General features: G+C 48.7%; 14 protein-coding genes across 14 annotated transcripts; 7 read left to right on the plus strand and 7 right to left on the minus strand.

The window, feature by feature from the left end:
* Nucleotides 1-260: 260 nt before the first annotated feature.
* On the plus strand, nucleotides 261-1,663 carry N7446_006746 (CCDC47 family protein; the record flags this gene model as incomplete). The annotated part of the gene is made up of 4 exons (XM_058515493.1): nucleotides 261-315; nucleotides 360-815; nucleotides 869-1,235; nucleotides 1,288-1,663. The coding sequence occupies 4 exons, from the start codon at nucleotides 261-263 to the stop codon at nucleotides 1,661-1,663; spliced, it is 1,254 nt and encodes a 417-aa protein (XP_058372671.1).
* A 292-nt stretch (nucleotides 1,664-1,955) lies between these two features.
* Nucleotides 1,956-3,011, plus strand: N7446_006747 (chitin deacetylase; the record flags this gene model as incomplete). Its single annotated transcript, XM_058515494.1, has 3 exons — nucleotides 1,956-2,362; nucleotides 2,486-2,850; nucleotides 2,950-3,011. The coding sequence occupies 3 exons, from the start codon at nucleotides 1,956-1,958 to the stop codon at nucleotides 3,009-3,011; spliced, it is 834 nt and encodes a 277-aa protein (XP_058372672.1).
* Nucleotides 3,012-3,473: 462 nt separating this feature from the next.
* Nucleotides 3,474-4,518, minus strand: N7446_006748 (nitroreductase family protein). Its single transcript, XM_058515495.1, has 3 exons — nucleotides 3,974-4,518; nucleotides 3,772-3,886; nucleotides 3,474-3,694 (listed from the first exon to the last, which is right to left on the minus strand). The coding sequence occupies exons 1-3, from the start codon at nucleotides 4,433-4,435 to the stop codon at nucleotides 3,489-3,491; spliced, it is 783 nt and encodes a 260-aa protein (XP_058372673.1). The 5' UTR covers nucleotides 4,436-4,518; the 3' UTR covers nucleotides 3,474-3,488.
* Nucleotides 4,519-6,159: 1,641 nt separating this feature from the next.
* On the minus strand, nucleotides 6,160-7,080 carry N7446_006749 (copper acquisition factor BIM1-like domain-containing protein; the record flags this gene model as incomplete). The annotated part of the gene is made up of 3 exons (XM_058515496.1): nucleotides 6,160-6,701; nucleotides 6,765-6,836; nucleotides 6,891-7,080. The coding sequence occupies 3 exons, from the start codon at nucleotides 7,078-7,080 to the stop codon at nucleotides 6,160-6,162; spliced, it is 804 nt and encodes a 267-aa protein (XP_058372674.1).
* Nucleotides 7,081-8,251: 1,171 nt separating this feature from the next.
* N7446_006750 (uncharacterized protein) lies at nucleotides 8,252-8,892 on the plus strand (the record flags this gene model as incomplete). Its single annotated transcript, XM_058515497.1, has 3 exons — nucleotides 8,252-8,381; nucleotides 8,441-8,718; nucleotides 8,773-8,892. 3 exons carry the CDS (start codon nucleotides 8,252-8,254, stop codon nucleotides 8,890-8,892), a joined length of 528 nt encoding a protein of 175 aa, XP_058372675.1.
* A 93-nt stretch (nucleotides 8,893-8,985) lies between these two features.
* Nucleotides 8,986-9,556, minus strand: N7446_006751 (VOC family protein; the record flags this gene model as incomplete). Its single annotated transcript, XM_058515498.1, has 4 exons — nucleotides 8,986-9,004; nucleotides 9,060-9,151; nucleotides 9,204-9,366; nucleotides 9,414-9,556. The coding sequence occupies 4 exons, from the start codon at nucleotides 9,554-9,556 to the stop codon at nucleotides 8,986-8,988; spliced, it is 417 nt and encodes a 138-aa protein (XP_058372676.1).
* Nucleotides 9,557-10,004: 448 nt separating this feature from the next.
* Nucleotides 10,005-10,751, plus strand: N7446_006752 (uncharacterized protein; the record flags this gene model as incomplete). The annotated part of the gene is made up of 2 exons (XM_058515499.1): nucleotides 10,005-10,646; nucleotides 10,701-10,751. The coding sequence occupies 2 exons, from the start codon at nucleotides 10,005-10,007 to the stop codon at nucleotides 10,749-10,751; spliced, it is 693 nt and encodes a 230-aa protein (XP_058372677.1).
* A 285-nt stretch (nucleotides 10,752-11,036) lies between these two features.
* Nucleotides 11,037-11,899, minus strand: N7446_006753 (nucleotide triphosphate diphosphatase NUDT15; the record flags this gene model as incomplete). The annotated part of the gene is made up of 3 exons (XM_058515500.1): nucleotides 11,686-11,899; nucleotides 11,362-11,564; nucleotides 11,037-11,171 (listed from the first exon to the last, which is right to left on the minus strand). The coding sequence occupies exons 1-3, from the start codon at nucleotides 11,777-11,779 to the stop codon at nucleotides 11,037-11,039; spliced, it is 432 nt and encodes a 143-aa protein (XP_058372678.1). The 5' UTR covers nucleotides 11,780-11,899.
* A 611-nt stretch (nucleotides 11,900-12,510) lies between these two features.
* Nucleotides 12,511-12,897, plus strand: N7446_006754 (uncharacterized protein; the record flags this gene model as incomplete). The annotated part of the gene is made up of 1 exon (XM_058515501.1): nucleotides 12,511-12,897. The coding sequence occupies one exon, from the start codon at nucleotides 12,511-12,513 to the stop codon at nucleotides 12,895-12,897; it is 387 nt and encodes a 128-aa protein (XP_058372679.1).
* Nucleotides 12,898-12,900: 3 nt separating this feature from the next.
* Nucleotides 12,901-13,107, minus strand: N7446_006755 (uncharacterized protein; the record flags this gene model as incomplete). The annotated part of the gene is made up of 1 exon (XM_058515502.1): nucleotides 12,901-13,107. The coding sequence occupies one exon, from the start codon at nucleotides 13,105-13,107 to the stop codon at nucleotides 12,901-12,903; it is 207 nt and encodes a 68-aa protein (XP_058372680.1).
* An 891-nt stretch (nucleotides 13,108-13,998) lies between these two features.
* On the minus strand, nucleotides 13,999-15,126 carry N7446_006756 (inositol-pentakisphosphate 2-kinase; the record flags this gene model as incomplete). The annotated part of the gene is made up of 2 exons (XM_058515503.1): nucleotides 13,999-14,205; nucleotides 14,281-15,126. The coding sequence occupies 2 exons, from the start codon at nucleotides 15,124-15,126 to the stop codon at nucleotides 13,999-14,001; spliced, it is 1,053 nt and encodes a 350-aa protein (XP_058372681.1).
* A 771-nt stretch (nucleotides 15,127-15,897) lies between these two features.
* On the plus strand, nucleotides 15,898-16,715 carry N7446_006757 (thiamine-binding protein; the record flags this gene model as incomplete). The annotated part of the gene is made up of 4 exons (XM_058515504.1): nucleotides 15,898-15,963; nucleotides 16,010-16,115; nucleotides 16,406-16,508; nucleotides 16,649-16,715. 4 exons carry the CDS (start codon nucleotides 15,898-15,900, stop codon nucleotides 16,713-16,715), a joined length of 342 nt encoding a protein of 113 aa, XP_058372682.1.
* A 113-nt stretch (nucleotides 16,716-16,828) lies between these two features.
* On the minus strand, nucleotides 16,829-19,691 carry mdr2 (ATP-binding cassette permease mdr2). The gene is made up of 3 exons (XM_058515505.1): nucleotides 18,314-19,691; nucleotides 17,625-18,260; nucleotides 16,829-17,573 (listed from the first exon to the last, which is right to left on the minus strand). The coding sequence occupies exons 1-3, from the start codon at nucleotides 19,541-19,543 to the stop codon at nucleotides 17,076-17,078; spliced, it is 2,364 nt and encodes a 787-aa protein (XP_058372683.1). The 5' UTR covers nucleotides 19,544-19,691; the 3' UTR covers nucleotides 16,829-17,075.
* Nucleotides 19,692-19,988: 297 nt separating this feature from the next.
* N7446_006759 (Hsp90 co-chaperone CDC37) lies at nucleotides 19,989-21,482 on the plus strand (the record flags this gene model as incomplete). Its single annotated transcript, XM_058515506.1, has 2 exons — nucleotides 19,989-20,944; nucleotides 20,996-21,482. The coding sequence occupies 2 exons, from the start codon at nucleotides 19,989-19,991 to the stop codon at nucleotides 21,480-21,482; spliced, it is 1,443 nt and encodes a 480-aa protein (XP_058372684.1).
* Nucleotides 21,483-21,619: the final 137 nt, after the last annotated feature.

A 21,619-nucleotide genomic window follows, 5' to 3' on the forward strand; every position in this document is an offset into this window, starting at 1 on the left:
GCGTTCTTTTTTCTTTTCTTTTCTTTTCTTTTTTTTTTTTTTTTTACAGGATACCACACTCACTGAGCATTTTATAATGGATTTTGTTAGAGGGTTATATGAATTTCATTTGTCTTAAAAGTGTCCAAAATGTCCTAAGTCCAGTTCTCCGTAGAGCGGGTAAAAAAGCTGGAGACGTCCGCGCTAGACCCAGGAGGAACTTAGCTCCGCACTGGGACCTCTTCGATTCCTTCCCACTCCTTTCCCTTCCATCATCAACAATGGCGGGCATGTTCAAGAACGTGTTTGGCTCCAGCGGAGCCAAACCTGATGATGGTATGGCACAAAGCTCTGCTCAATTGCTCGCGCTAACGATCTAGATTTCGCCGACTTCGTGGAAGCTCCGAACCCGTCACCTGCGTCCCTCCTCGCCGATACGACCACCGTGCCAGCAGCCAACACCCTGGGCGCCAATGCTCCCTACACAGCATGGTACCGTGTGTGGGAGCGGACATCTCTGAGCGACTTCAAGCAGGAGGGCATGATCATGCCGGTCATCCTCTTGATCGTCCTCTTCCATCTCTGGGGCGCGCGCAAGAACCGCAGCAAGGCTAAGGCGTGGGCTCAAGCCCATGGCCCTGCCCTTCAGAAGGAGTTTGCCGTCGTCGGCTTCGATGGCATCGCCCGACAGGCCCCTGAGGATGACGAGAACGTTACCGTGGAGTTGACCAACCCTGAATCGCTGCTGAAGGAGAAGTCAGCCTGCGAGTTCGCCGCGTATGCCACCGGTCGTCAGAACGTGGCGTTCCTCGATGTCAACCTCAAGATGCCTAAGCGTTACAACCCGATCACCTACCTTATGGAGTATGTCTTCAGCTTTTTCTTCGAGAGCTGGGAGCCCCCGTTGAGAAATACGAGGCTCTGCTGTATGCTTTCGATGGCAAGGAGAAGGACCTGGTTCCCGTGCTTAACAAGGAGTCTACTCCTGTCAAGGTCCCTAGCTCAACCTACGATGGATTTATCTGGGCTGTTGTTCACAAGAGCCACATGCGCAAGTTCCGCAATGACCGTTACGATGCTTCCATCACCTTCTCCAAGGATAACCCCAAGCTCCCCTCGTGGGTTACCGTCATGTCCGAGAATGCTGAGATCAGCGACACTCTCCTCACCCCGGAGTTGATCCAGGCTATTGAACAGGCTGGTAACGACTTTGAGTTCCTGATCGTGACTGACCAGCCCATTGACAAGCCCATGAAGTAAGTCCCACGCTGAACACTTATTGTACCGGTATCTAAACGTATCTATCAGGATCGAGGAGACCGTTCCCAAGAAGCGCATTCAGCTCTCCGCTAACCTCGCCTCCTCCGCCTCCGGCTACTCCACCACCCTCCCTCTGTTCAACCAGTTCCTTCGCTTAGCTGATAAGCTTGTTGCCTCCGCCCACTTCCGTACCGAGGTGATGCGCAAGATCCGCAACGTTCGTGAGGAGGAGATCAAGAAGCTGCGCCGTGTTGAGGAAGAAGAGAAGGCCGAGGAGCGCCGCATCGCCGCCGAGAAGGTCAAGAAGGAAGAGCGTGAGCGTATCCTGCGTGGCTTGAGCGCTGACGAGCAACGCAAGTTCCTGGACCGTGAGGCTCAGAAGGGACAGAGACGTTCCATGAAGAAGAGCACTCGTAAGGGCTAAATCAGTTTGTTGGCGGATTCTTCTTCTGTCTTCTCGCTTTCGCTTCGGTCCTTGAATGAAGAACAGCGAGTGGAATGTTTTATCCTGCGATTTTGATATACCTTTAAACCCAGATGTATTCATATGTGTTGGAGGGGTTGGTCTCAAGACCAACGTGGTTAATCTTATTCAATGCAAATCTTATCCTGTTCACCCTCGGAAGTAACGAAGCTATGCCTCTTGCCTCACAACATCCCACACTTTCACCATCTTCCACTTCACATCTCACAGCATCCTTACCTACGCATTAGCAATGCATACCCAACACATTCTATGGGCCGCCCTGGCAGCTCTATCTCACGCCTCCCCAATCCAAAACACAGATACAACACCCACCTTCAACATCAGTACCAAAAGCACCAGAATCACCATCCCCGTCCTCCCCCTTCATCTCCCCCAAATCAAAACAACAAATGATCAACTCCGCCTATCCTCCCTCCCTTTCGGCGTCTCAATCACCCACTGCACTGTCCCGGGCACAATCGCCCTAACCTTCGACGACGGCCCATTCATCTACACATCCCAGATGCTGGATACGCTCGCCATCCACGGTGCCCGCGCTACTTTTTTTCTGAATGGCCAGAATAAGGGCAATATCTATGCGTTTCCGGAGTTGGTTCAGCGGACTGTTTCCGAGGGGCATCAGTTGGGGTCTCATACGTGAGCTCTTTACTTCCTTCACGTTTCCTTTTCCAGTGTTCGACTTGTTTGCCATTGCATACATTCACCTGTCTCAGAATCAATATATCTCATCATAAAGTCCAAACCTAACCCGCCTTCCAGCTGGAACCACCTCCCACTGGATACACTTCCCTACACGGACATCGTTCGCCAAATGACAGCCCTGGAAGAAGCGTTCCTGCAAATCCTTAGTTTCATCCCAACCTACATGCGCGCTCCATACCTGTACATGAACGCAGTCGTGCTGCAGGCTATGGCCGATCTCGGGTATCATGTTATCGGCGCTAGCATTGATACGAAGGATTATGAGAATGATGATCCTGGGGTGATCTGGCGCAGTTTTGAGAAGTTCAAGGTTGAGCTTGATGCTGGGGGGAATGTTGTGCTTGCGCATGATTCGCATGAGAATACTGTTGCTGTTCTTGTGGATAACATACTTGAGGAGGTTGAGAGGAGGGGGTTGAGTCGTGAGTTTCTTCTTTCTTCTTTCTTCTTTCTTCTTTCTTCTTTCTTCTTTCTTCTTTCTTCTGTGGTGTGCGGGTTGAACTGACCTTTGTGACTTTTAGCTGTTACTATTGGTGAGTGTCTTGGGGATCCGCCTGAGTTGTGGTATCGTTTGGGGAGGTAGATGGCTGGAGGGAGGAGTGTTCTTGTCTTTCGGTTTGTCATTCTTTTAGTTCGATGACTATATTTGAACGGTTTTGCTGGACAGACTTTGTTCTGTTATGTATATCTTATTCTTCATTTTTTGCAGGACAACGCCGCGGGCAGTGCAGTCTGCATTCACTTTCGCCGATTACAAGGGCGCGGCAGACCCCAAGGATTTCATGCATCGCAGGCTGGTCTGGTTTTCGATTCTTTTGCTCTTCCTTCAAATCACTATGAGTATCATGAGTCCCGTGTTCAAGGATACGTTTCGATACTAGTCAATAAATACAAATGAACGAGTCTACTTCTCCCTCTGCCAATACAAAAGACAGGGACAGAAAACTGACCCAGCATACAATCACACTCAACAAAGAGGAGACTCATCAAGTAGTAGCCCTCTACTCAATATGTATAACTCTATCTCTATATATAATCCCCATCTCTACCATGCAAAAATCTACAACTTCCCAAAAATCTTAACCCGGTCCTCAACAGGCTTCTGCTCCTTCTCCCCAGGGCCAGCCTCAGGACTCCCAAAGACCATCTGCGCAACAAGCCGCCACTCACTAGGCAGATTCCACTGCTTGGCCACACCTGCATCGATGAGAGGGTTATAGTGTTGCAGGTTTGCGCCGAAGCCTAGGGCTTCGAGGCCGGTCCAGACTGATGATATTGTTAGCATTGCACGACTTACTTGGATAAAGGAAACCAGGAAGGGAAGGAGAGAAGAGGATACATACGGAAATACTGATGCATAGCATTAGAATGATCAGCCCACGACGCGAAATAATCCTTGAAGGGAGGAAATTTCTCTTGGAAGGGTTTGATATGGGCTGGATCTTCGAAGAAGAGGACCTATAATAAACGGGCACATAAATTAGAGAAGTCATTTACCACGGACGAAAACGAAAGCAAAATATAAGATATAAAACATGAACATACCGTGCCATAAGCAGCCTGGAACCCCTTCAGTTTAGGCAAAGTCTGATTCTCCCACATCTCCTGAGAAACCTTCCCAGACTTAACCAGCCCGCCAAAGGCCTCAATGGCAATATCCCACAGTTTGTCATGCTCACCATGCAGGAGGACGACTAGCCGCGTAGACTGGGTGTTGAAAGAACTGGGGACGTGGAGGATGGCTTCATTGACCAATTCCTCGATCTTGGAGTCTGCATCTTTGACTGGGCTGGCTTTGCCTAGTTTGTAAATCGTGCGCCTGTTCTGGGCTAGAGAGATTAGGGATGAAGTTGACATCTTTTCTGGGGATTTGGTGAGGGGTGTGCTTGTGAATCGTCTTTTGGATTGGATTTGTCGGAGGGTTCCTGTGCTTGCTCTGGATCTGGTGGTGTTCAGGGCTGTGCGGGTTATAGAGTGGAGGGTTGATTTGGTGAGGTGGGATGCCATCTTATATGTTGGTTATGTATAGTAGTCGATTTGGGGTAGAGGCCAGAATGGCAAATGTCAGATGGGGATGTTCCATGTTTTATAGATAGCTACAGGGGCATTAGAGCCTAGGAGATGCGGAATTACGGGGTTTCGGATATCGGATCTTGCGTCGCTGATTAATTGCGCGCCATTTGTCAGAAAATGTTCTGGCTGACGAGCCAGAGCTTAACCGGATGTGGCAATTGGTGTATTTCTGGGGATAGTCTTAATGGCATTTATCTCTATTGCCTGTACTGAGTTGGCCTAGTTGAGACAGGTTCTGAATAGGAAAGGTAATTGGGATAAGAGTAAAAGTTTGAATCATTTTAATTCGTTGAGGGTATCTAATGCTTGTCATTACGAGACGAGTCACTCTGTGAGTTAAGGGCCAAGTTGCCGGCGCGTTTATCGTTTTGGCAAGGTCGGCTATAACCTCGCAACAAGGCTGCCTAAGCACATCGCCGACGGAACGACTCGAGCGATCGCCGATCCCAGAGCCACGCGTAATTGTATGCATCCTTTATTGAATAGTGCGCCCGGGTGGCCAACCATTTGCTTGTGTTGACTTCAAACATCTAAACACTTCAATCAAATTAGCCATTGGTCACAAGATGTAGACAGCAATAACAAAAGATATCTTGGCAGACTCAGAGACCCGTCTTGAAACATATAAGGAATCAAATTTCACCATGGATTGGTAAGATATGATTGATCATCATCATCGCAATGCCAGAAACAGAAACAAAAAGGAAATACAGTAACAAAGAATAGGAATGGCATACCTGAAACAGCCGCGACCCAGTGGGGCATCGCGGAAACCATCACGGAAAAGATATCCTTCGATACTGAGCCCCAAAAAAATCCTAACATTTGAGATTTCTGTGTCTGTTTGGGTAAGTGGTCAAGTTGATGTTCGTTGAAAATATTTTCATTTTTCATTTTCGAATTTTTTTTATTTTCGCGATCATGTTTTCATTGAAGAGATTTCCAAGGAGATCCTGTCAAATGGGTGTACATTGCGCGCTGGGGCGCGATTTGCGCGACTTGCAAGGGGGTTGCAAGGATGAGAGCAGAGTTGCAAGGATTATTCTCGCAGACATTTCACAATTTATACGGGTCTCTTTAGGCGATAGGGCAGTGGCCCTACCCCTGTTTTGATTGTTTTCAGTTGATGTCGTCATTGATATTGGATCGTGGCCTATATAATCAGGCACGAGTTGTTTTTCATAAGTTAGATCTGTCATTAGATTCAGAATTGAGCTCTTCTATTGCTTGTTTTATATGTCTTTGCACCACTGCTCAGTACAGAATATTGCGCATAATCTTGCAATTTTGGTGGCAGGGTTTTCGATGATATCATTTTCTTTATATAGAAACAGTATAACGCGAGGTAAAATCCATCATGAGCAAACATACAGCCATAGGCCTTAAGCCCTTTCACATCCTCACCTTTATACAATCTACATGATTACCCCGAGGTACTCTAAGATAGGCCAAAAAAAAAAAAAAAAAAAAAAGGCAAAAAGGAGAGGCCAAAGGGCGAAACAAGGTATGAAACGGTATGGTCGCTTCGAGGCTTTCGTGTACTGTCCGACTTCATCAGTGGCACTGTATAAACACTGATGACCCCCTGATGTAAAGTATAGCAAAATAGTACCCAATCATCTCTGCATCCTCAACACATGCCATATCCAATCTTACATTCAGACTTCATTCGACCCATTTGACACCGTCTTCCCAGGCTGATTAGCCCAATCACTCATTCGAACAGCAACAACCTTATCCCGCTGCACCTTTCTCTGATACCTAGTCCAAAGAACAAACAAAGCAACAGCGGCCAAAGCCGCTCCAGCCACACAGCCAACAACAATACCCGCAATCTGACCACCAGACAACCCACCACCTCGACTTGAAGAAGACGAAGAAGAGCGATTTGAAGAACTAGTCGATGTAGCAGAACTCGAACTAGGACTAGAACCAGTGGTCGTCGGCTCAGAAACATTGAAACAGAGAACATTCGTCGTGAACGAGGCGAGAGGGACATAGGTTATATCGGCGCAGGCATAGAAAGTGCTATTTATCTCTGTGTCGAATGTTGAGAGGTAGGAGAGCTGGAGTGTTGCGTTTGCGCCGGATGTTATGTTAGAGGGTGGGTTGGGGACGGAGTAGCATTCGTGGCCTGGGTCTAGGTCTGGGAAGTTGGTTGAGGGGACGAGGGTGGTGAAGTCGGTATTTGAGGTCGGGTCTCGTTAGGGTTAAAAAAGTTAGTCTTTTTAAAGGTTTGGGAGTAGGGGATGTATGGACTGACTGTTGCTGTAGGAAATTGCTAGATTGACATTGTATGATTCGTCTTGAAGGACTATGGATACTTCGCCATTTGCTGGGGCTGTCAGTATAGATTATATAGAGTGAAGAGGGAATTATGGACACTAACTCAATGGAAACTCGGTCCGATTTGTCACTCCAGCAGAGGAGCCACAGGGAGCAGTGTTGTCTTGCGCTGCTCCCCATGCTCGATCAGGAGGCCAGAGAAACGCAGCCGGGCCCATGTCTACGGCTTCAGCGGCATTCACATAAGGCACATATAAACTAGCAAGAGCCAGTAGCGCTGTATAAAGCTGCATGTTGTCTGCTTTTGATGAAGTCTGAAATCTTTGAGATAAACTTTACGAGAAATGCCGAAGGAGTTTGACAGTGACATATATATTCGCGCGAGCTACTTCTCCTCGGAAACCTCACTTCTCCGAAAAGACAGGCCATCTCGGCATCATTTACCGTATCCATAGGTAGCACCTACACTTGCCTGAGAGGGGTGGAGTCGAACCACGATTCCGCGTATATTGGACTTTACTAACCCAAAGCACACATCTCTCGGAGGAAGTATACCAATGGAAAGAGTCAACGTCCGCAAATTTCATGTGATTGAACTGTCTTGGCGTAGCCATCACTCCATCCAGTTCACGGAAAGTGAGAAACTGAGCTGCCAACGGACGGAACGGTGTGGGACGCCACATGGAAGTGGAGAGAATTATGGGTATTAGTGGTCTAGCACCAAAGCGTCTAACCAGAGTAAGACTTGGTTTAGTCTACGATGCAACACTCTGCAGGGATTTAGGGCAAAGGCCGGAAGGGCTTGCGCCGGGGTGACGAGATTAGATTGATAAGATTGACTCCGAGTGATTGGACCCTCTTTCTTCCTTCGCTTCGCTGGCTATCGGTATTTTCCGAAGTCTAGGGAAAACCGGAATGATTTGATGTCCGACACGGATGAGAATTCCTTTGTTGTTCGAGGTGTCATTTTTGGCATTGATCCGTGGCTTATTAAATCTTGTATCTCTTGTTGAAAATTCAACCTCTCTCCTTTTCCGGGCATATAGAAAGGATGTTTGCATCAGCTTGTCAAGTATCCGAAATTTGTCTTTCTCTGCTACTCTGAGATAAATTATCGTACGATTGACTGATTTGTCGGACTTGCATGGTGACTGTAGTGTGATATCCGCTTCACTCGGGTGGGGAGAAAAATGGCCCACGCTTAGCCAGCCAGTTAGCTTGGCGTGTACTAATCTAAATAGAAGAGGCTAAATATATTGGCAGGCTACAGGATGACCGGCTCCGGGTGGAAAGGCATCGGAAGACCATTCTATTGCGTTCTCTTAGCTGAGGCTATAAAAAAGACCTCTTCCTGCTGCAGTTTTATGGTGCTTCGTTCATTACCTGGCCATTACCAACTGCACACTACTGGCTTGCTTGTCATCAAGAGAGCTTACTCCCGCCATAATGCATCCTTCGCTTTCAATGACAGCCTCGATCGCTTTCTTCATCTCTTCGACTGGCGCCCTCCAACCGACCCCCCATCTAACTTTGCTCTCAAAGCGTGCTGATATAACCCCAGGTTCACCATTATACAATTGCCACGAAGCATGCGGTAAGCTCTATTACAAACATACAAATTATATGGAGCTAACAATTTCACTCGAAATATAGGAGAAGTAATTCTGATCTCCCAAACCACAGATTACTGCTCAAACTCGACCTTCACGACCGATCTCAACTCCTGCTTGAAATGTGCTCTCACATATAACATCTGGCAATACTATGGAGATGATGTCAAGTCAGCGGCGAAGACATGTAGCGATGATGCAACTCCCAGTTCTTCTTCCGCTACTTCGAATGCTTCTTCCACTGCTGCTACTGTCACCACTGGTTCTGCTACTGGTAGTACGTCTTCTGCTATAGCTGAGACTGCTTCTGCTACTTCGACGGTATGTTATTCTCGGGCCTCGATTGGATATAATGGCTAATCATGGACTTGATAGGGCAGCGCGACGGGAACGACAACTTCCGCGTCAGCGAGTACAGGCGCTGCTTCGATCATTGAGCAGAATGCTGTTCTTCTTGTCCTGGTGGGGGCTCTTGCCTGGGCACTTTCGCTATAACATGCAACGCTAATATTCCATAAACTCATGTCCGTTTATGGTTTTGAGACGGTGGTCAAGGTGTTAAAGTATTGAATTGTTTTTATCAATCAACTAAGCATAATTCGACACCCTAGAAGCCCAATTAGCATTTCAATCTTTTGCATCCAGCAAATAATTCAACTTACTCAATAAGATTCCCATCGGGATCTCTCACATATACACTCCGGATCTTTCCAACGGCCCCAGTTCTTTCTACAATCTTTGCACCTTCCAGGATCTGTAAACATTAATATCCGCCTATCTCCGCACAATTAATCAAGAATGCACACCTCGATTCTTGCCTCCTCGAATGCAGCCAGGACCGTTTCGACATTTTCATCAGTTAAAAAGCACAAATCGGCACTTCCTGGCATGACATCCTGGGCTTTGGGCTCGAATTCCTTGCCTGATTGGTGGAGGTTTATCTTTTGACTTCCGAAGATCAGAGCGTGCCTTTCCTGTCAGTATTGATACAGGACGCCCTATTTGGAAGATAATACCTTTGAACGGCCTGGTTGAGGGGTGATGTGAAGATCTCATGCCGCATGCCGAGGTAGGTTGTGTACCAGGCCACCGTCCTGGGGATGGAGCGGACTGTGAGGACCAGGTGGTCCAGGGATTTTACTGCGAACTTGTTTGCCATTGATTCACCAGATCATAAAATGTGTATGTAAGTTGGTGGTTGCCTGAAGATCCCAAGTGGGAGTGAAATGGCATGACTCAGCTCATACGGGCGACTTCGGTGTACCGCGGGGCCCGAGGTTGTTGACAACTACTGCATTTACATGTATACAAACCACCTTTTCTTCTGTTTACTCTGTACAAGTGAGGGGAAGTGGCTGATTCGTATATTTGTAACACGAATGAAAATGTCTCATGAAACCCACCAAAGCCACTTATCTACCCCGCTGACCAAGTATAGAATAGCTTCAAGGAACAGGAACTCTTGGCTGTGGCTCAGCAGTGAGATCATCGGGCATTGGACGGGCTAAATGCCGCAAGAGTACTCCCGGCAAATAACCCAAGCTATTAATGCTATTTATCCAAGAGCCCCCTGACAAGCCGCAAGTGAAGCCATTCCAGTCCCCACCATGTCGTACACCTCCTACACAGACGCCAGACTATTCCACACATCCTCTTCCAAACCTCGCAAGACCCTCCGCTCACCCCAACGCAACATAGCCTTCCGAAACCAGTATATCGCCGAGACAAAAACAGTCCTCGTGCTCAAACCATTCGGAAGCCCCCACTCCGCATTCGCATATAAGATCACCGAGGATGACGGCACACCCACGTTCACCGTGAGCGGTCGCAAATACGGCGATCGCTCATGTCGAGAATTCCGCGATGCCTCAGGTCTCCCATTATTCGAGCTCCATCGGAAATGGGGCTGGACGATATCCTGGTCGGTCAGTTTGCCCGGATGCGACACGGCGACGATAGCAACGGGTACGCCACGCGTGGGTGGATTTGGCGGTTCATCTGGGAATTTGAATCTCAATTTTGAGAACGCTGCTGCCTTTGAGGCGAAGCGGGTTGATGAGAAGATGCTTACTTTAAGGGTTGAACGGCATGGGAATGCATTGGCGGCGTTTGACGTTGTTGATGGGGATCGGAAGGTTGCTGAGATCAAAGAGAGTATTCAGCATAATGAGAAATTGGCTTTGATTTCTAGGCAGGGGTGGCGGCCTGCGCTGGATGTTATTGTAATGCCTGGCGTGGATATCTCGTTGGTGAGTGTGGATGTTTCCTGTTCTGTAGATGTGTAGACTGACCTTTTTTCTTAGGTTGCGACTATTGCAGTCATTGTATCTGACTGGGTGTTTGGGTCGAAGTAACGTTAATCATTGTTCTAAGCATATCCAAGCGTGTCAAGCAAACGCCAAGATGATTCCAGCTCTTATTCTTAGCTTGGCAGGTACACAGCTGATCTTTGTCAACTTCCTCTACTGCAAAATCATGTTCCTTCACTTGAACTTGTCCTTCTAAAAGTTGGTGTCCTTCATTATCTTGCTGGTCTATTCCAGCTTGTGTTCCGTCAAAATCATATGAAGAGGGCATGGATGCTCTCCTTTTTAACCGGGTGGAAAGAAAACATCGTAACTGTGTCTCATACCAAGCTGTCATACCCAAAACTCCGGACGCTGCTTAAACAATTCCGAAAGAGGCATAAATAAGTTCCACCCCTCGCCCACACCAGCCTTCATCTCATCCCACGAAATCCATTCCCAGGCCTCACACTTTTCCGGCTCAAGAATCTTTGAAAACAAGTAAACGTAAGTCTTGTATCCCATGCAAGGCTTAATGCAGCATAAGCAATATAAAATAACAAAGCCGCAAGATAAACACGAAAAAGCAAAAGCACACCTGCGTACGGTATATTGGAAAAAGCAAAGAAAAAGCAATAAGACAGCAACGCAAAATGCCATCCGAAAAATTGAAACTCACTTTCGGTTCCTCGCTTCCATGGACACGGGCTCCCATGAAGATAGTAACATAATGTTTATTCTCGTCTCCCATGACTGAATTCACTGCAGTCAGGAACCGAACATCCGAAATCTTCATCCCGGTTTCCTCGAGGACTTCGCGCTCGGCGCAGGTCTCGAACGATTCACCGAATTCGAGATGACCGCCTGGTAGAGCCCATGTGCCTGCATTGACCAATAGGTGTTATAATTAGCAGCGACAAGGTGGTGCGTGTGTAGTACAGTACAGCATACAGGAGGCATTGAGGGGCGGGGATGCTAAGGAGGAGATTCGGATGAAACATACCGGCACCAACACTTCCTTGTCGTTTGCCGATGACGAATTTGCCATGGGAGTTGAGTACGAAGACTCCAACTCCGACTCTGACTTGGGGATCCATGTTTGTTGGAGGTTGTGCGGTGTCTGTTATCGAGTCCCGAGGTGGAGTCGATAAGTCGATATGCAGGTCGATCTGCACTAACTTATACTGTACACTCTGTACCCCTGGACTGATGCAGTTTTAGGTATTTACCTCCGCAGTTATTCACTGTCATGCAACAATCTTCTCGGTTTATTACGCTTAAGGAATCAGGTTTTACTATATATATCCGCATCAATTGATTGGCTCCATATCAATATCTGTGCTCCCCTATGCAATATGCACAACCCCATCGACCAAAACAGGGAGCAGAATATACAAAAAGCAATTCTTCATGCTACAGACTCTGCTGACCGTTTCAGTCAGGGCCGTCCCTCCCGATGTACATGAACATGCATTGGAACTATAAAGGTTTGGCCGTACGAGCTGGAGTCTACACTCTATCGCAGGAGCAGGATGATACCCGTGGACTTGGTACAGCAGATATATCAGAGCGACGATCTTCGCCGGGAATCCTGACTCTTTTTCTAAACCCCCATTCAGATGTACAAGATGTGATCTGTACAGTACAGACCTCACCCCTTTCCCCTTTACCTATCGCTTTGAGTATATTTATACCTCGTCCACTCCCCTAGCCAAAGTCAACAGTAACTTATCTCTCATCCAGCAAGCCTCCACACAAGCCAACTACCAAGCCTACTTCACTGCCATCCTTCCAACACTTTCAAACCAACTCAAGCCAACCTATCACCATGAAGTTCACCCTCTCTACCATCGTTCTCACAGCCCTCACCGGCACAACCCTCGCCCAGATCCCCGGTGGAGGTCCCGGTGCAGCACTTGGAAAACAGCTGGACGGACTCAACCTCGGGGCTATGACTGGCCTGGGTTCCAACCCTCCCTCTGTTGCCGTGTCAGCCCCAATCCCAGCCGCATCCACCCCGGCCCCGACTCCATCTATTCCAGCGTTTAGCTGGCCCATTTCCGGAGCCGTATGGACTCCCATTCCTACAACTTTCAAGAGGAAGGCCAAGGGTACGCCGTTTGCGTCCACTCCTTCTTCCACTTTGCCGACTTCGTCTGCTGTTCCTAGCTCTAGTGCTGGGGTTTTGGCTAAGTTGGAAAAGCTTTTGTATTAGGTGTTATATGATGTTGATGGTTTCAGGCTGGTCTTGGTCTTGGTCTTGCGGTGACGGTGTAAGATATTGAATTGTGCGAATTGCTTTGGATACACTGGTGTATTCAAGGGTTGTGCTTGCTTTGTTGAGCTTTCGGTTTTGGTTCGTGCTTGTGAGCATGCACTCGGTATATAAAATAGTAGATAATTGAGCTTCTTTGCAAAAGGTCATTGTTGCAAATAGTTATATGAAGACTAGCTTTATTTCTAGCATAGAACCTACCTAAGTAAAAACAGAAAATAGATCTACTCGTGAGTATCAAGCCGATGATAGCAGCGCTCAGGGGCTGCGCACCAAAAGAAGACAAGGCCATAGCTGCTTCTGAATTATTCGGAGACATAATTCAGAGACAGGCACTGGCAGGCCCCGTAGGAAGCTTAATGTGCCAGAAAAACGAGAGCTGCTTAAGCTCAAGAGTCGGAAGTTGATTGTAGGTGTACTCCGTGTGTCCTTCTACTAAAACGTGTAATATTAAGGCTCATGTGGAGAGAGGCGAACCCACTTTGTGAATGACATATGTTAAACACTGATCTCACTGAATTATACGTAGATACCGCTCGTCCACAATGGCCTATTGAGTTTCGAAGGTGTATTACAAGATTTTTGTGATAGATATCCCTTTGAAATCGAGCTAAAATTAACTCGCATAAGCCATAATAGATTCCCTCAGTAAGTGCCCCGGTGGAGCAGTCTGCTCAGGTGATAAGTTTCTCAGGTTGGAGTGAGTGCTCAAGGGCATGCCTAGCTTCACCCAAGGAGAAATAAAAAAGCGGAAAGGAAGCAATAAACCGGAAGATGAAAGCCAAAAAGTGGCAGTGACTATCAAGTACCTAGGTAGAGGAGTGATGCATAAACATCTGCAATCATTAAGCGCACGTATACATCAGAATAGCCGCCCGTTGTCCAAAACAAGACACAAGAAAAACGAAAAGAGAACAGAAAGTCAGAACGCCACCAAAGCCAATAGTGAAAGCCAACGTAGTATACAAACCAAACAAGTCACATGATAAGAAGGCGATACATTTAAGACCCTAGAGTAGGTCTAACTTGTTCATAGACGTATCATGTTGAAGGGGAATATGGAGGTCTTTGTGAACCAAGCAAAGCGCACTCACTCGGATCCTGGTTGCTATTGCATCCATGATACCAGCCCTGATCGATCAACTGGGTCTCCAGGGATCGCCAATATCCAGCCTTTCCACCGGCCCCAGTCTTGAGATCGAGGTCGCCGAGGCGGATTTCCACAGGACGCTTTTCGTCATGGGGTATCTATCATGTGGATATGAGCATCAAGAATCGGAGTATGGCTTCAAATCCTGCTTTGCAGTTGGAAGCGGTACTCACTTTGATAAACATCGTACAGTCCCTTAGGGTCATAGCAAGCGACATCTCCCTCGACTTTGCCACAGGCCCTTGCAGCCCAACATCACCCTCAATCTTCTGCAGCGACTGCAACCTCCGCAACGTTGAATTGCGATACAAAATGCGAGCCAACCGCGGTCCATCCTTACAGCCCTTAATCAACCTGGTAGCTCGCAATACATTCTCAAACTTCTCAGACACCAAATCCAGCGGACAAAACGACCGCTGCTCTTTGTGTCCCAGAAATAAAGACTCGCGATTTTTCATCTCGCGCAGCGCGCACGTTCGACACCTACGCGCCGCGGCCGGCGCAGAGGGCGATTGGTTCAGCCATTTAGGTTTGAGTTCGGCCAAAGTCGCGCCGGGTTCACCTTCAGTCGTCATATCAGTAATGAGCAAACCGAACGGTTCACTCAGACAGAGATAGCCTCCGTGGCGCTTCTTCGGGCGCGAACCGGCTACTTCATCTGCGCGGAGACGCTCGTTGCAACGGGCGAGGAGACCGTCCGGGAGTTGGACGAGGGTTTGATCGACTAATTCCTCAGGGGAGAAGAGCGGTCGGATGATAGTGTCGAAATTGCGGACGATCTCTTTGTAGGAGATATCGGCTGTTGTTTCTTTGCGCAGTCGGAGTAATTTTCCTTTGAGGTGCGCTGGGAGGGTGCAGGTTTGGTCTGGCCGGTCAATTACCGCGGATAGTGGCCTTTTCGGGTCTTTTTTCAATGTAGTTCCCGCTGTGGCGAAGCGGTAGATCACATTGGCTCCTCCCTCCGCGAGGTAGATGAGCTGAACTCCCGGTGGGAGTTCAAGGATACTGGGCTTGGTCATCCGTTTGAGCGATGGCTGTTGGGATCCGCGGGTTCACTGTCATGACGGGGCTAATTGGGGATAGCCGGATAGAGGATCTTAACGGGAATTGCCCGAGGCTTCGGGGATGCAACGGGGCGCGAAACAAGCTCTCTGGGGGATCGCTTGTGCATGCAGGGCCGGAGGCTAAGCTGATTGAGAGGGGCTAGACCGCGTTTAGTGGGTAGATGAAACACAAGGCGGATCTCGATCTGTGGCAGATACACAGTGCACGTCAATCGGAATGCCCGAGGTTACGAACAAAGAACTCTCTCAGACCGCCCGGGCCGATCTCCGGAGAAATGGACGCAAAGAAGAAAGGAGAAGATGAGGCTGAACTCTCAATTTCTCGACAGTTACAGTACTCGATATTCCGAAGATAGTGGATGACGTGCAGGGGTTAGTTCTTACTGATAGTCAGTTACCCCTGCAGTCGATCATCCAGTGATAATATAAAATAAAATAGAAGAGAAGAAGTAAGAGTCAAAGAAAAGAAGAAGTCGGGCACTGATGTAATGGCGGTCAGCAATCTGATACCTCACAGCTCAAGAGGTATGTGCATCGAGATTAAAGAGGTCTGAGATGTTCAGCCCTGCCGACACAGTCACACCTTTGACTCAAATCTATTCTGCAAACACCTCACACCAACCGTACACGAACTATTTAAACACCCACAAGGTCGAAAATCGGCCCCATCGCATAGACTTCTTCTATTCTTTCTACCCCACCTCATCTTCCCCCATCAACAACGCAATGGACCCGACACCAACTACCATCCCAACGCCGGCTCACTGCGTCGCCGACTTCTGTCTGATCCCGGTAAAGAAAACCCTCTAATAGAAAATCGCCCAACTAACACCTCCAGATCGGCACGGGCTCACCCTCAGTCTCAGCCCAGATCGCCGACGTCCAGCGGTTGATCGAAACATGCGGCTTGAAGTATGTCATGCATTCCGCTGGCACAACCATCGGTAAGAGATCTCTCCTTACAGAGTTATCTACATAGCTGCATCTGCATAGCCGGTCCACGGTGCAATCTTCCTGGGGAAGGGGAAGGGGAGATATTGGGAACCTACAGTACTTCTCAATTTCCCAGGTCGAGATGAAAATCAGAGATGCTCCCCAGAAGCACAGCCAGCCGGAATCGTAACCGGAGGATCTCGGTACACCCCGCGGCTATTTGCGTACGCGTACTTGTACAGATACAGGTGGCTATTCTGGAGAGCTGAGTGCTGACTTTGTATCACCTTGTTTTATATAGAGGGACCCTGGGACCGGGTTCATCAGGTAATCGGGCAGGCGCATACTCTCCTTCATCAGCAGGGGATTGTTCGGATTCAGTCTGATATTCGTGTTGGATCGAGGTCAGTATTTTCATTCTCTGTTTTCTTTTTTTCTCCGGCTCTTTCTTCACTTTTTCCTTGTCCGAGACTTATTTTCTATGTTTTTGTTTCTTCTGAGTGGGATTCCTCCATATCGCGTCTGTTTGCTAATTTTTTCATAGAACTGATAAGACGCAGTCCTTTGAGGACAAGGTTAGCAAGGTGCGAGAGCTGTTAGCCAAGGACTAGATCTCGGGCATATAAAGGACTCCGACGGTAGTCCGGAGAATTCAATATAGTTGACTTGTTGAATCATTTATTCGCGCACATTTACCAATTCACAACTAGAAACAGAAAAAGGCCAAGTCATTCGTTAAAAGTCAACATTATACTGATACCAAGATTTACACCCGTTGCCGCTAACTTAATATCTATCGCAAGAAAAGAAAAGAAAAGAAAAGAAAAGAAAAGAAAAAGGCATGATGCAAAATGTGTATAAGAAGAGAGAAATCAAAAAGAGGTGAGTATAAATGCAGAGAACGTTTTCAACAAGAATAAGTGGAGATGCTGCATCACGGGGCAATGATAAAATAGAAGTATGGAGTGCGATTACTCCTTTTTGCGAGAGGATTGTTCACCAACCTCCACTTCTTCCACTTCCTCCTCTTCCTCCAACTCCGGCTCGGCCTCCTTCTCGAGCTCCCAGAGCCGGCCAGACTCAATGGGCTTTGGCGCAGGGGGCTTTGTTTCGCCGCCGCTCATTTGCCATTCCATAAGCTTGGAGAAAGCGCCATCGTGGGAGCTGAGCTGCTCGTATGAGCCTTGCTCGGCAACCTTGCCGTCGTTGCCGAGGACGATGATCGTGTCGGAACGCTTGATTGTGGAGAGGCGGTGGGCGATGCTGATGGTGGTGTTGTTGCCGCGGAGGAGAGCGGCCAGTGCGCTGTTTACGAGGGTTTCGGATTCGGCGTCTAGGGCGGAGGTGGCTTCGTCGAGGATCAAAATGTCGGGTTCCTTGATTAGAGCACGCGCAATGGCTATGCGTTGCTTTTGGCCACCGGAGAGTTGAGCTCCACGGGCTCCGACGTGAGTGTCGAGTCCATCAGGCTGTGGTTTTGTTAGCTTGGGTTATGACTAAAGCTTGTTTAGGGAACTTACGAAGTCACTGATGAATTGACAGTTGGCTTTGCGCGCAGCAGCGATAATCTCCGATCTAGATGCGTTGGGCAGACCATAGGATATGTTTTCGGCGATTGTTCCGGAGAAAAGAACGGGTTCCTGTGAAACGACTCCGATCTTTCTCCGCAGAGATTTGGCGTTCATTCCCTTGATATCCTTACCGTTGATCAATACCCGGCCTTCTGTAGGGCTGTAGAACCGAAGCAAGATGGACGCGATGGTGGATTTACCTCCACCAGAAGGCCCGACAATTGCCACGTTTGTTCCTTGAGGGATCTCGAAGTTCAGGTCCTGGAAGATGGTCACAGCAGGACGGGTGGGATAGCTGAAAGTGACATTTTCGAAACGGATGGGGCCGCGAGCGGATTCAACCTTGAGACCCTTAGTCGGGTGAATTGTAGGTTGACGATCCTGCAGCTCGAAGAGTCGGCTTGCCGCACCCACACCCTTCATCAGTTCCGAGTAGAAGCTGGACAGACCAAACATGCTAGATCCTGCATATGCCGTGTACATGAGGAACGAGGTCAGTTCGCCAATGCTGATAGCACCGGATTGAACCATTCCACCGCCAACATAGAGCAAACACAAAATGGTCATATTTCCCATCAAGCCAGTCTAATAAGGAGTTAGTTAAATTCACCAAGTCACCATCAACCAGAGAAACTTACCGAACTGAAGAAGGTTGCACTGATCAAAGATTCTCGCTTTCCAAGATTGAAGATCTTCCGCACTTGATTGTTGTAGCGGTTGACCTCAAGAACTTCACCGGCAAACGACTGACTAGTCTTCACATTGCCCAGGCGTTCTTCGGCAATCTTAGTCAAAGATCCCAAGTTCTTTTGGATCTTGCGGCTAAGGTTTCTGATAGCACGGCCATAGAAAAGAGCACCAAGACCAATTGGAGGAAGCAACAAAGCCAAAATACTTGACAGCTTCAAACTGGTATAAGCCATCAGACCGAAACCAGCGGCACCGCTGACAGCGGCACGCAATCCATCCGACAAGTTCTGGGTAATACTCTTGCCAACAATGATAGTGTCGGAACTAAGTCGCGAGATCAGGTCACCAACTCGGTTCGCATCGAAGAACTCGGCATCCTGGATGAAGGTTTGGCGGAAAAGCTTGGAACGAAGTCTGGCAACAATGCGCTCACCGACAATTCGGAGGATAATGATACGCCCATAGTTGGCACCAGCGCCCACGAGTAAGATACCACCGAGAGCAGTGTAGAACATGGGAAGACTCAAGCCGAACAGTTCACCGCCTCCCTCTGCTACGCTCTTGGTCGCAGTGTCCATAATTTTACCAATGGAGAAGGGAATCGACATGGTGATAGATGAGGAGATCAGAAGAAAGAAGAAAGCGAAGCCGAGGGCCTTGGATTCGGGACGTGCAACCTTCAAGAGTCGCCAGATTTCTTGGAATCCGGACTTCTTGCCCGATGCCCCGTCCTTAGCCAATCTGGCGCTCATGTTGACCTGTGCTGCCTTTGCCGCTCGCTCAGATAGCTCGAATCCTTTGTCCTCTCCATCTTCTTCCGGTTCCGGAGTCGACCGGGTGGCTTGGTTTTGGGCTTGCTCTTGGGGAGGTGTGGACGCGGGTGGTTTCACTTGGAGGAGGTGCGTGGTGGAAGAAAACAGGCGGGTCTGAGAGACAATGCGAGACGCTGAAGGGGTATATTTGACGTTGTTATGTTGAAGCAATAGCGGACTAGACCCGTCGCGGAGGGCTCCCGATGCGGTTGAGTAGAGTCGGTTCAACCCATTGCGATCGCCGATAGCTATTGAAGGCGACGTCGTTTTGGGGAGTAGATCGCGAGTAAAGGAACTGTATGGTCTCAAGGCCTGCCGTGGGCTGACGCCCAGGGCCAAGGACACTGGGAACCTGGTACCGCGCATCTCGGGGTTGGGTCGGATGAGGCTCGAAACGGAATTAAGATGTCAGGGAGAGAAACCAAGACATGGCATATCTGATTGGGTATATTCAGGTCGAGAACATCACATGGCAGTCAACCACTCCTTGAAAAGTGCCGAAGGTGTTGAGATGTGATGAGATCTGGAGCTCCGACGCCCGCGGCCATCGGCAAGCGGTTTTCGGGGGGCTGATTCTGCCCGAAACTACCGCCTATAGAAGCCGGTCGAGAGCTTTCGATGCGTCGTTTATTTTGGCGCCGGAAGTATTGTTTTTTCAAGTTGAACTTGTGTCATTCACCTCGATAGCATCTTGTCCAGCTTCTCTGTTACTGGTCTACTCTATAGTCATCGCCCCCTCCACGACGTGATCTCTCCCACCTTTTGCTGATACCTTACCCCACCTCATACTGTACAAGTTCAGTCAGCCAACATGGTTCTTGACTACAGCAAATGGGACGCTCTGGAGCTTTCCGACGACTCGGACGTCGAGGTCCATCCCAATGTCGATAAGAAGTCGTTCATCCGCGCCAAGCAGGCCCAGATTCACCAGCAACGAGAGCAGCGTCGCCATGAGATCAAGACCCTGAAGTACGAACGCATTATCAACGACGGACTTTTGTCGCGTATTGATAAGCTCTTGGAATCTCTCAAGAAGCATGAGGACTCATCCGCCTCCCCAGATGAGTTCATTTTCCAAACTATAATGGACTTCGCGAGCAACCCCGCCGACGACCAAGCTCCCACCCCGCCTGAAGGGATCTATACACACGAACCGGAACAGCCCAAGTTCTCTCAGATGATGAGTTCTTTGGTAGATCAGGTGAAGAAGGACTTTGAAGAGTCTAAGCCTGACAACCTGTTCAAGGCATACATCAAAGGTGTGACTGGACACTTGGAAAAGGTCCAGGGACTCCAAAAGGAATTACTCGCAAAGCTCGCTCAGCTTGAGAAGGAAGAAGGCGCAAAGATCACCAGTGATCAGTTGCATGAGGGCTTCAACCAATCACATGTCGCCAAGGCCCAGCAGGCGAAAGCTGCTTCTAAGAACAAGGAGAGCTCCGTTGAGCTGCTGAACCCGGGTGCGGGGAGCTCCGCATCCAAGGCTGATGATGAGGGCGAGGACGATGATCCCGCCAATGTCGAGATCAGCCCTCTAGCAAAGAAGTTCGCTCACCTCAAGACTGGTGACTATAAGGCCTACTTACAGTTCATCTCGGCCAACCCGGAGATTGTCGCCGAGAAGGAGACAGATGGTCTGCTTGTTGAGGCATTCAATAGCCAGCTCAAGGGCGACGAGGACTATGCCCGTCAATGTGTCCACCAAGGTTTGCTTTTGCAATACTGCCGGTCTCTTGGCCGTGACGGCATCCAGCTGTTCTTCACTCGGTATGTTACCTGATCCAGTCTTGTTTGGTACCTCGCTAACATATATTCCAGTATCACCACCAAGGACCACCGCGCATCAACCCTGTTCATTAATGACGTGAATGATACCTACTTCCGCATCAAGTCTCGCGCTGCTGAACTCAGCAAGGAGAACTCGGCATCTAATGATCCCGCTGGTGTAGAGCAAATCCAGCTACACGCCGTTGACCCCAACACCAAGATCACTATCAATCTCCCCGCTGCCAATAGCGAGGATCCTACTGAGATCGAGGTGCGTAAAATCTTCGACGCTTTCCCTGCGGACTTGCAGAAGGCACTGGAGACCGAGTCCCTGGATGAGGTGAACAAGGTTCTCGGCAGGATGACTGTCGAGGAGGCGGAGGTTGTCGTGGAGCAATTGGGCAACGGCGGCATGCTCAGCCTCGAGGAAGGCATTGTCGATGCTACAACGGAAGAGGGCCAGAAGAAGCTGAAGGAGTTGGAGGCAGAGGGCAAGGAGGTTGGCGAACCTGGTGGCGATGTTACCGAACTTGACTAAGGATATCCCAAAAGTAATTACATGAACATACGTTTGAAGAGTCGTCGCCGGCGTAATATGTATAGCCTGTATTAACTTAGGTGTTCTATACAGATCTGATTGACAAGATGCTACAGTCCAATCCGGGATAGTTGACT

This window comes from Penicillium canescens (assembly GCF_028828765.1).
Source record: "Penicillium canescens strain IBT 15451 chromosome Unknown utg000004l_segment0_segment0, whole genome shotgun sequence".
Classification (NCBI taxonomy): Eukaryota; Fungi; Ascomycota; class Eurotiomycetes; order Eurotiales; family Aspergillaceae; genus Penicillium; species Penicillium canescens.

Bases quoted from the DNA above. Each gene is read 5' to 3' on its own strand.
- mdr2 (XM_058515505.1), bottom strand. From the start codon at position 19,543: ATGCGCGGTACCAGGTTCCCAGTGTCCTTGGCCCTGGGCGTCAGCCCA. The intron at 18,261-18,313 runs GTAAGTTTCTCT...ACTCCTTATTAG, and splicing joins GTGCAACCTTCTTCAGTTCG to ACTGGCTTGATGGGAAATAT. The intron at 17,574-17,624 runs GTAAGTTCCCTA...ACAAAACCACAG, and splicing joins GTCAATTCATCAGTGACTTC to CCTGATGGACTCGACACTCA.
- N7446_006748 (XM_058515495.1), bottom strand. From the start codon at position 4,435: ATGGCATCCCACCTCACCAAATCAACCCTCCACTCTATAACCCGCACA. The intron at 3,887-3,973 runs GTATGTTCATGT...CGTTTATTATAG, and splicing joins TCCAGGCTGCTTATGGCACG to GTCCTCTTCTTCGAAGATCC. The intron at 3,695-3,771 runs GTATGTATCCTC...CAATATCATCAG, and splicing joins TGCTATGCATCAGTATTTCC to TCTGGACCGGCCTCGAAGCC.